At 35.7% G+C, this 12,529-nt stretch overlaps 1 protein-coding gene across 1 annotated transcript; it reads right to left on the reverse strand.

The window, feature by feature from the left end:
• Positions 1-7,815: 7,815 nt before the first annotated feature.
• On the reverse strand, positions 7,816-9,776 carry LOC140891619 (probable polyamine oxidase 5). Its single transcript, XM_073300206.1, has one exon. The coding sequence runs from the start codon at positions 9,645-9,647 to the stop codon at positions 8,025-8,027; it is 1,623 nt and encodes a 540-aa protein (XP_073156307.1). The 5' UTR covers positions 9,648-9,776; the 3' UTR covers positions 7,816-8,024.
• Between the last annotated feature and the right edge of the window lie 2,753 nt (positions 9,777-12,529).

Raw genomic sequence — 12,529 nt, forward strand, 5'->3', positions numbered from 1 at the left:
TCATTCTTTCTTCTTGTAATATTATTTCTGTAATATTCACGTTTTGAGTTTGCATATTTTGGATAACAAACTTAAAACAGACTTTAGTACTCATTACGTGATTTGTTTCAGAAATGGCTTCTGCTTCAAGTGAGACTACTCCAGTTGCCCCTATTGTCACTGTTCCAAATCGTGTCGTTTCTCCTGTTGCCCCACGTGATGCTGCCGTTCTTGTTCCAAACAGTCACGGAGAAAAGCCAGAGAAGTTCACTGGTGCGGACTTCAAGAGGTGGCAGCAAAAAATGCTCTTCTACTTTACGACGCTGAACCTCGTCAGATTCCTCTCGGAGGATTCTCCTAAGCTCAAGGAAGGTGAGGGAGATGTTGAATCCGTCAGTGCTTTGGAGGCATGGAATCATTCTGATTTCCTATGCCGAAATCACGTACTGAACGGATTGGCAGATTCGCTCTACAATGTGTATTGCGAAAAGAAAACGGCCAAAGAGCTGTGGGAATCCCTTGACAGAAAGTACAAAACCGAGGATGCGGGGGCCAAGAAGTTTCTTGTAGGCCGCTTTCTAGATTTTAAGATGGTGGATTCCAAGCCGGTAATCAGCCAAGTTCAAGAGATCCAAGTGATTTTTCACGAGATTCACGCTGAGGGGATGGCGTTGAGTGAATCCTTCCAAGTGGCTTCCATTGTTGAGAAGCTACCACCGGCATGGAAGGATTTCAAGAACTAATTAAAACACAAGCGAAAGGAGATGAATGTTGAAGAACTAATTGTTCGACTTCGGATCGAGGAAGACAACAAGAGCTCTGAAAAAAGACTGTTTTCTCCAGTTGCTGCTAAAGCAAATGTTGTGGAGCATGGCCAAAGCTCGAAAAAGAAACACTTCAATCCTTCGAACAAAAGGATGAAGATGAGACCAAAAAGAGGCATTATGAAGAAGAAGTTCTCCGGGAAATGCTTCAACTGTGATGGTACTGGTCACAAGGCCTCTGAGTGCAAGAAGCCAAAGAAAAACCGAGAGGTGAATATGGTGGAGAACATATCCCATGAGGTTTCAAACATGAATCTCTGTGCTGTCATTTCTGAAGTGAATCTGGTTGGTTCAAACCCAAGGGAGTGGTGGATTGACACTGGTGCCACTCGCCATGTTTGCTCTGACAAAGAGATGTTTGCAAATCTTAATGAATCCGAGAACGGGGAAGTGCTGTTCATGGGGAATTCTGCAACTTATGAAATCAAGGGACAAGGAAAAGTGGTTTTGAAGATGATCTCTGGAAAAAAGCTGACTTTGAACAATATGTTGTATGTGCCAGACATCCGTAAAAACTTGGTGTCTGGGTCACTGCTTAACAAGCATGATTTTCGCATTGTGTTTGAGTCAGATAAAGTTGTTTTTTTTAAGAGTGAAATGTTTTGTAGGAAAAGGCTATATAAGCAATGGTTTGTTCAAACTCAATGTAATGGCTATTAAGCCCGTGATCAATAAGATGAAATCTTCTGCTTACTTGCTTGAGTCTTCCAATTTGTGGCATGGTAGACTAGGACATGTTAATTATGATACGATTCGTAGATTAATTAACTTGAAAAACATTCCTATATTCAAAATTGATACACAACACAAATGCGAAACTTGTGTTAAGGCAAAACTAACAAGATCATCTTTTCAAACAGTTGAAAGGAAAAATGAACCCCTTGATTTAATACACTCTGATCTATGTGATTTAAAAGGAGTACAAACACGTGGTGGAAACAAATACTTCATTATTTTTATTGACGATAGCATAAAATATTTTTATGTGTATCTTTTTAAAAGTAAAGATGAAGCTATTGAAAAGTTTGTCCAATACAAAAGTGAAGTTGAAAACCAACTTAGCAAGAAAATTAAGGTGCTAAGAAGTGATCGTGGAGGAGAGTATGAATCACCATTTGCTGAGTTTTGTGCTCAACATGGTATCAGACACAAAAGAACTGCACCTTACTCTCCTCAGCAAAATGGTGTCGCAGAGCGAAAAAATAGCACTTTGAAAGAAATGATGAATGCACTGTTACCGAGTTCTGGTTTATCACAGAACATGTGGGGGGAAGCTGTTCTGACAGCTAATTACCTTTTAAATAAGATACCCCGAAAGAAGCAAGATAAAGTCCATATGAATTATGGAAAGGAAGAATACTGTCATACCAATATTTGCGAGTGTGGGGGTGTCTTGCCAAGGTAGCCGTACCTACTCCGACAAAGGTAAAAATTGGACCAAAAAATGTTGATTGCATTTTCATAGGATATGCACACAACAGTAGCGCTTATCGATTCCTTGTGTATGAATCTCAAATTCCTGAAATTCATAAGAAAACAATAATGAAATCAAGAAATGCTTCGTTCTTTGAACATGCGTTTCCTTGCAAATCTAAGGACGAACCAAGTTCATCCAAAATATTACATGAGTCAATGAAAAAAGAACAAGAGGTTAACTACGAGGTTGAACTTAGACGTAGAAAAAGAGCTAGAACTGGGAAATCATTTGGTTCGGATTTCATCACTTTCAAGATGGAAAGTAAACCTCAAAACTTCAAGGAAGCTGTGAATTCATCTGAAGAACCTCAATGGAAAGAAGCTATAAATTCCGAAATAGAATCCATTTTGCAAAATCATACGTGGGAACTAGTGGACCTTCCTTTGGGAAGCAAACAACTAGGTTATAAATGGATTTTTAAACGGAAAATGAAATCAGATGGAACAATAGATAAGTATAAAGCCAGATTGGTAATCAAGGGTTACCGTCAACATGAAGGGCTTGATTACTTTGACATTTATTATCCAGTCACGAGAATAACTTTCATTCGAGTGATACTTGCAATTGCCGCATTGCGAAATCTTGAAGTACATCAAATGGATGTAAAGACTGCCTTTCTAAATGGAGATTTAGAAGAAGAAATTTACATGGAACAACCTGAGAGATTTTCTGCATCTGGGCAAGAAAATAAGGTTTGTAAATTGGTGAAGTCTTTGTATGGCTTAAAGCAAACACCAAAACAATGGCACAAAAAATTTGACAAAGCCATGCTAGAAAGTGGATTTAAAGTCAATGAGTGTGACAAATGTGTATACGTAAAGAAAACTGAAAGTGGCTACGTCATTTTGTGTCTTTACGTAGATGACATGCTTATCATCGGAAGCAATGATAAGATGATCAAATCCACTAAGAAACTGCTGAACTCAAAATTCGACATGAAGGATTTGGGATTAGCCGATGTCATCCTTGGAATTAAAATCCATAGAACATCAGAAGGGATGGTTCTAAGTCAATCACATTATGTGGAAAAAATACTTGAGAAATTCAATAAGGATGACTCTGCATTGGCTAGAACACCGATAGATACGAGTCAACATCTATAGAAGAATCGGGGTGAGAGTATCTCCCAACTAAAATACTCTCGAGTCATTGCTAGTCTGATGTACTTAATGAGTTATACACGACCAGACATAGCCTATGCAGTAAGCAAATTGAGCAGATTCACGAGTAATCCAGGAGATGAACACTGGAAAATAATTATAAGATTGCTAAGGTATTTAAGATACACTCGTGACCATGGACTGCACTATACCAGATATCCTGCTGTTATTGAAGGATACAGTGATGCGAACTGGATATCTGATATGAAAGACTCAAAATCTACAAGTGGATTTGTATTCACTTTAGGAGGTGCAGCAATTGCTTGAAAATCTTCTAAACAAACTGTAATAGCCAGATCCACAATGGAATCTGAGTTTATTGCACTTGATAAGTGTGCTGAAGAAGCTGAATGGTTGCGTCTATTTTTAGAAGATGTTCCAGGATGGGTGAAACCTGTACCGGCTATTTGCATTCATTGTGATAGCCAATCTGCGATCGGAAGGGCACAAAGCAAGATGTATAATGGAAAGTCTAGACATATACGTCGTAGACACAACACCATTAGACAACTACTCTCAACTGGAGTTATTTCTATTGATTATGTAAATTCAAAGGATAATATAGCGGATTCGTTAACCAAAGGGTTAAACAGACAGTTAGTTGAAAAATCTTCAAAAGGAATTGGACTGAAGCCTATGGAATAAATTGGTGCGAAGGAAAACCCAACCTATGCTGACTGGAGATCCCAAGAACTAGGTTCAATGGGACAACCTAATCGCACTGGTTTGGTACGTAGATCACTGTGGGGGTTATCCCTAGTCTATTCCTATTGCAAACAGTGAATGTTGAGGATAAGAACAGGGCTTTTAATGATTCTGATGGAATTCAACATAGAATCACCTATGTGAGAGAGAAGTGGGGCCGCTTCGAAGGAATTACAAGGCTCAATTCTAGACCCTCTTACAGAACCAAACATGTGTTCATGGCCAAAATGAAAACAATCATGAGAACTGATAGTATCAGGAAGAGTCCTGTGTAAAGTATATTTTAATTTACACAAACGGATGCCAGTACATTACTATGCTTTTACAAGGGAAGATTCAAAGGATAACACCTACCTATCCTTTGCAGGATTCAACTGTAGAGCTTTATTACCAAAATTCGTATCAATTTTCATTCATGTGGGGGATTGTTGGAAATATATTTAAATAAAAATTTTGAATGAAAATAATGGATCATGAATGTGTGAGTGTCTTTTGGCTCTCCACATTCTTGAATTAATTTGAGGCTTTTGGCTCTCCACATTCTTGAGTTAAATGAAAGATTAATTGAGTTAATTAATCTTATGACTCTTGGTGTGCTTTTTGAAGCCTATAAATAGTGTGCTCATTTTCTCAATCCAGACACACACATTATTCAAGATCTCACTCAAGAATTCTCTTGCATTTCATATTGTTAGCTCTTCTTTTGGCCTCCGTTAAATTTTGGAGATAAAGTGAAGGTACGATTCAAGTTCATCGGAGTAGTGAATTTGTGCTTAGTTTGCTAATAGTTTTTTCGTTGTATCCTGGGAAACAGACGTCTGTACGTGTTGATCCTCAAACATCTAGTGGAATGGAAGAATCTGTTTTAAGGAAACTGTACTAGTTACAGGCCTCGGTTTGCTTGACTATTTCCTTACTTGTTTGCTTTATACTTTTTAGTATTTGTGTATTCGTTATACTATTGAATTGTTATACGATCATTCTTTCTTCTTGTAATATTATTTCTGTAATATTCACGTTTTGAGTTTGCATAATTTGGATAACAATTTCATACTTTGAAAATATTGAATAGTGCCTACATTCAGTGGCGTACCCAGAATTTTTGATCAAAGAGGACGAATTCAATAGATTTTAAAAAATATACAATAAATATCATATATTAATTTTATATGTTTTTTACAATACATTTTTTCCAAATTTCATGCTTTGAAAAATACTACATACGATACCAAACAATTATATAATCATTTTTCAACTGATTACGAAGTGATATTTTAATAATTTTTATTACTAAAAAAAAGCTCTCTACTGCAGTTACAACAGATATATAACAATTTTAATTTTCAAAGTAAATATATCAAATAAAATATTGATGATTTTTTTCTATTAGACGATTCTACAACATCAGAAAATTGATTGCTACTTCATATCTCAAATGAAGGTATGATGTTGGTGCTCAAGATGCGCTAACTCTATTAAAGTTAAATCAGATGATAAAACTGAGCAAATCGAAGTAATTTTTCTTATTATAAGTAAAAAAATGAATTTGATGGATCAAAATATGCTATACATAACAACAAATTTGTGACCCAGTTAAAGTGATTGTTTAAATCTCTGAAAATCTATCACTTCATAAAATCTTTCAAAACGATATTAGTTAAGACAATCCTTTTTATCAGTATTTAATCGTGATCTCCAAATCTGTATTTACTGCTATTTATTCAAATTTTGTCATGGTAGTCAAAATGGAGGTGACTCTTTTGTTATTGAGGAGGAGATTGCACAATTAAAATTTGTATTTTAAAAAGATATTATGGTAGTGTTTGGGAGATCTTTTGAAAATTTTGTTAATAAAAGTTGAAAAGTGTTTCCCAAAAGCTCTCTCAAACACTACCTATATATATAGTACTAAAAATTTTAAAAATTTGAAGGGGGGCGATCGAACCCTTTTGGGACCATGTAGCTCTGCCACTGCCTACGTTATCAATGTCTCAAACACACATAGCTCAATATATGACATCAAACAATCATTTAACAACATATCATCTCCCAACCTATTACGAAGTGATGTTTCTATGATTTTCATTGCTGAAAACATTCTCTTTACAATTGCAACGGAGCAATAATAATGTTAAATTTAAAAGTAAATCTATATATGTATCAAATGATATAATTGATATTTCTTTGATTAAACCATTTTTTTTGCAAGCTCCTTAATCCCAACAACTTCAGAGAACTAGTTGTTATTTTTGCATATCAAAAATAAAGTTATTTATCTGATTCTAAGATATCTTTAACTCCATCAGGAAGAAATCAAATGGATAAACCTGAGCAAATTAAAGCAATTTTCCATTATCATATTCAAATCTAATAACTTTTCGTTTTATTTGAAAATATATGTGACAATAAAAAGCGTAATACCAAATTTATTATAGCTTAAAATAAATTTTATTCTTATCCTATTCATCAAAAATCATCTTAATCAATATAAAATTAAATTAATATTTTAGAGATATATTATATACATAGTCTAAGTTTTTAAAAAATAAATTCAAGAAGACGGTCACAAAATTAAATTTGTATTTAAAAGTGATATTATGTATATAGCACTACAAATTTTAAATATTTCAGGACGGGACGATTTAACCTTTCGGAACCATGTAGATCTGCTACTGTCTATTAATATTGTCGATCTTATATCTCAGAAGGCATTCATGAACATATTTAGGGCTGAGATACCGAGCTAAAATACCGACTTTTCGGGATACCGTACCAAACTTTTTTCAAAATATAGACATTTTTTTGGTATATTGAATTTTTTTTCATTATCTATAGATTCTATACGGTACCAATATGAATTTTTTCCATACCAACATTTAAGAATTTCGATATCGGTACCGCTATGAATTTTTTTAATGCCAATATTTTTTATACGGTATACCGAAAACCCACCCCTAAATTTACATATATATCTAATTCAAGGTTCTCACCATATATGCACTTTACTAGTCCACACGAGTATGTGATCGACACATCCCAACTACTATACATAAGGACCTCCGGTCCACACCGCAACAATACTGAACTTGTCAACTAGCGATCCTCAGAGGATAAAACAAGTCTAAACAAGTATATCATTCATTAATTCACTATATGACATTTTTACGAAAACTTGCTAAAACATGCATTGGACCAAAAGTTAATGCACTCGACACCTACCCTAACATTTACGTCGATCATTTTTTAATATATCAAGAGAAGACAATAATTTGAATCTCGAACTTTAGACCTCGTCCGTTTGATTGAACACTGATGCCAACGTGCAAAAAGCATTGACCCCACAAGCCGAGTTTGCATTAAAAAAAAATCTCCCTCAAACTTTCACCATGGAGAATTGAGGTACCCAAAGAGATAAAATTAGAGAGTAGAATTCGAGTCACCAGCCAGCAAGACCATCAGAATTTAATGAAGATTTATACAGGCTAGTAGGAGGTGGCCGGGTTTTCCGGATCCTGTCCAGCCCCGAAGCTGGTAAAGTCACTCCCCAAGTGATAAAAATGAGATCCTATGCATCTTTATTCATTGTTTAAATATTTTTCAATGAAGAAAAAAGTTTCAGTTTTGTTTGTTTTCGAGATGATCAAGACTCTACAATGAATCCCTCATATCGAAAAACCATTTAATTAATGAACATGAAAATGAAGTTTCTTGAATTTCATGTCCCCATCGGATCACTCCTTTTCACTAGAGCAAAAAAGAAAAAAAAAACACAGACAAAATACTATATATCATATCCTTGGATCTTTTTGCCAAAATCAATTGTAGCAACCTGATTAAATCAGCTCTAATAACGCAGCAGCAGCAGCAACAAAATAATATTCATACAACAATACAATTATAGTGGTCAAGAAGCCTGTTGGCTTCCCTTAGCCCACTATAGTAAGCCCCATGAGTGGTTGAGTAATGTGTTCTGTGTGTGGCCTCTCCTGCAAACAGAATTTGCAATGGTGGAGATTCAAGATTGGTGATTTGGGGCAATGGCTCGGCCAACGTGTCTATGTCGTCTATACTCGATCCCACAGCTACATAACTGTATGATCCCAAAAAGAGTGGATTTGTGCCCCATTGGGTTCTTAAAACTCTCGAGTACTTGAACTGGTTGGGATTATTAGGATTACTGTTCTTTTGGGATTGGGATTTTGTTGGTAAAAAGTTGGGAATGGTTGTGGAGAACCCGTCGAGGATTTCGTCGTCGGTGAGGGATTCGAGTGCCATAGCCTCTTCTCCGGCAAACCATGACAAAAGGACACTTGAATTGTTGTAAATTGGAGATATGAAGGATGTTTTTCTGATCCATTGAGGAATCTTGGGGTTCCTTAACTCGGAATCCGGGGGGTGGAACACCATTTGCAAGAAGGGGAACTTTGTGGGGTTATTGGTTTCTTGATCATAATTGGAAGGGCTGAGTTCCAAGAACACCTTGTTCACAACTCCATACCCGAGCTTGGAAATGGCTCGGGTCTTTGGACTAGGCAATGGAGGATTGAACAAATAGGAATCGGGACAAATCCCGTGTTTAAGAACACCAAGTGAAACTGTGACAATAACATGATCCGCGATAAGGATCGATCCGTCGCAAAAATGCAGCTTCACCGGCCTGTTTTCGTGGCCATTTTCCATGTGCAGAAGCTCTTTCTCAGTATGAGCAGATTGCCACTCGATTTTCGCCACTTTGCGGTTCAGCTGAATCATTCCAACCGGCAACACAGAAGCTAAAGATTCAATCACACGAGAGTAACCTTTAGCTATAGTAATCTCCTCCCCTGGGAACATCACGTACTCTTTCTCCGCAACATAATCAAGATTGCGCAAATCCCCTGCGGATGTGTAAGTTCTCTGTATCCCCTCGTGCATACCAAAAATGGCTTCTTCGAGCGATTTTCTGTTCCAATTCCCAACTCCATGAACACCCTTCTGATCCTTCAGAATCCCCCAGTAATATCCAAGGCCTTGCCTCAGAAAAGAACCCACACTCAGATTCTCAGGCCCGAGTTTACAACGCTTCAACACTTCGCCACAAGCCCGAACACCATCTTCGTCCAAGGGTTTCCCCTGAACGAAATCCATCAAATTCTTGAAAAAACTCGAAATGGGCTCGACGAGAGATTTATCGAGCTCAAACCCACCTTCCGCAACAGTGACGGGATCTTCGAGAATCCCATCCATGCACTCCCACGGGTCCTTAGAGTGAAGTAGGCCTTGTTCTCGAGCGATTTCGTGAATGGGGCTGCCTCCGACTCCATGGATCCAGGTAGCCCCTTCCTCAATCCGGTCCCCGCAGAAGTCCAGAGTGTTGATTCTTCCGCCGATTCTGGCTCCACCCTCCACTACTGAAAGCTCGAAAAGCTGCTTCGAGTTCGCAGTTGTGTAGAGCTTGTTGGCTGCTGTTAGGCCTGCCATTCCTGCGCCAATTATCACTATTCTAGGCTTTTTGCTCACCATTTTTGTGTCCTTTTTTTTTTTTTTTTTTTGTATGGATTGATTACACCAATCACAGTTGCAATAATGAGAGAGATTCTGTGGAGAGTGAATTGAAAATTTTCGAGTGATTTTTTTGTGAGGCGAGGATGAGTTACTGGAGAGGATATATAAAGCTTTATTTAGGTCAAGTGTTTGCCTAGTTGTGCTTTTTCTTTAATTCCCTTTTTCTTTTTCTTTATTCTTTCTTCTTTTTATTTTTTTCTTTCTTTTTTTTTTTTTTGTTTCAAGTTTACTTATTTATTTAGCTAATAAAGACATGGCACTACTTTTCTTGAACACTTCACTTCACTTACCACTCTTTAATACATAAATAAATTGATGGTGTGAGTTTGTTTTTACTCGGGGATGTACGGTCATGAGCTATTCAAAACTCGATTGGATAAAGTTCGTTCAATGAGGCTCTTTAAGATAAACGAAACCAAGCTCAAGCTTTACGATATTCGACGTGTTAGTTTGTAAACAAGTTCGTTAGTTTTACATGAATTGATAGGGGTGAGTGTCTATTTTACTACTAAAATCCAGCCCCCAGCAAAAATTCTCATTTATGTCTATTGTCGAGTGGTTACAATCCACACGAGTTTCAAATTTATAAGTTTTATGTAACATATGTGCGCGGTTGTTTGAATCTTATTAATCAAATCCATTAATTCAAACGCAGACATCAAAAGACTAGTCATGCAATCACGGTCCTATGCTTTTGTAAGGTTGGTTTTTGAGAGAATATTTGTATTCAATGTGTGACAACTAGTAAACCATATTTAGAGTAGCAAGAATTCTAATGGCCTTTGTTGTTTAGCTTTATCCATCAACTTTCACCACAAGGTGCATTTATATGCACCGGTGGAGAAGGGATCACGAGATCGAGCCAGGAGGGCGATTTCTCCGTTACGGAAGATAAAAATTTTGTGATCATAAAAAAGGAAGAAATAAATAAAATTATGCTAGTCGTCCCATTTGGGTCGATCTCGGATATTTTTTTTAATAAAATGGAATCTAGGTTGAGAAGGGTGGGGAAAAATTATATAGATTGATGTACAAATAATATAGCTAGGGGTTTGATGAAGCCCGCCACCAACCTCACATGTGAATGAGTAAACGACGGCCCACCAAACTGAACACACTGAATGGTTCTCATTACTCAATCATCCCTCCAATCAATACCAGTTACACGTCCAAACACACACACACACTCACAAGATTTCAACAACATGATCATTGCCAATTATCAAGTTATGAATGCTATAATAATTCCCTATTTTTATGTTTAAATTAATTCATATTACTTCCGGTTTTAAGTTCTCATGGTTATGTTTCTTTTCAAGAAAGTCGTCGAGAACGTGGGGAATGAGAAACCATCACTTGTGTATAAAGAAAAAAATATTAAAATTCAAAACCTCGAAAAATAAATCGCGATGTTGTGTTTAGAAAAGAAGTAGCAAACAGACATAGGAAATATGGGAAAGAAAGTGAATAAGTTCTCAACAAGTTTTTCTTCATATTCGTATATTAATAAGGGGATAATGTATTTTTCGTCTTGTATTGATTTTAATCCATCATCATGTCAGAATTGAGTTTTTTAGTCACTCATTGTTTGGAGTCTTTTGCTTCACAATTTTAACCTTTTTTTTTTCTTTTCTACGTGGGATTACTTTATTGGCAACATAAGTGTCACATGTAGGACTGATATACTGTACAAAAATATCGAATTATATTAATATCGTACCGAATTTTATTCGATATATAGAAATTTTTTTGATATCTATACGATATCAATATGGATTTTTTTCATGTCAAAATTTTAAAGTTTCAGTATCGGTACCAGTATAAATTTTTTTTCATATCGATATTTATATTTTTGTTACGATATACCGATAAACTATCCCTAATCACATGGATACAAAATTAAAAATCTCAAAAATGAAAAAACAAAAAATAAAAATATTTGGCTAAAACTGAAATTTATATTAATAACGTAAATAATCAAAATCACAAAGAAAGATGAAATTAAAATTTTAATATGAATAACCACTTACATATCTCATTCAAAATTAAACAAAACAAAAAAATGTACCCAAACTCATCATGAATTCAACTAAGGACATTAGATTTTAAAGTTTGAAAAATGATATGATGAACAATCATCGTGAGCATCCATGTGAGCACCTGCTGACGTGACATCATGCACATCCAATAGATGAGTAACACGTCAGCAGGTGCTCATATTGGTGCTCACCATGATTGCTCACCATATCATTTCTCTTTAAAGTTTTGTCTTAGAATATAAATTTTTATCGGAGTTGCGAGTAATGTTTGATATTAATTAGACGATCTTTTTGCAACATCGGAATTTACTTTTAAAAATCTGACTGAATTATGTAGGGTCTATTTCCAGGTTCTCTTCTCCAGTAGATCCATTCAATATTTTCTTTTGAAGGGTCCATCATTACATCTACCCTACATAATTATAAGCTTAATTTTATACACAATATTTAATTACAAGGTAATCCAAGTGAGATAACCATATATAACCTCCTTCGCTTTAGGTGGGTCAAACCGATCGATTTATCGAGTATTTTTGGCACAAATTAATATTTTGACATAATAAGTAATACGACTACATGGATTGCATCGAGAAAAAAATATGTTTCAATTGACTCACGAGACAATCTCATAAGAGTTTTTGTGTTTTTTTTCGAAAATGAAATATAATCTTTTTCAGTAACGAGAGTTGTTCTAATATTATGTTTTAGAGTAGAACATACAAAATATAATTTAAACATATATAAAAAAATTACGAAAATAATATGCTTGGATGGTTTACGTGCACGCATATAATCTTGAAT

Source organism: Henckelia pumila, chromosome 3 (genome assembly GCF_033568475.1).
Source record: "Henckelia pumila isolate YLH828 chromosome 3, ASM3356847v2, whole genome shotgun sequence".
In the NCBI taxonomy this organism is placed as follows: Eukaryota; Viridiplantae; Streptophyta; class Magnoliopsida; order Lamiales; family Gesneriaceae; genus Henckelia; species Henckelia pumila.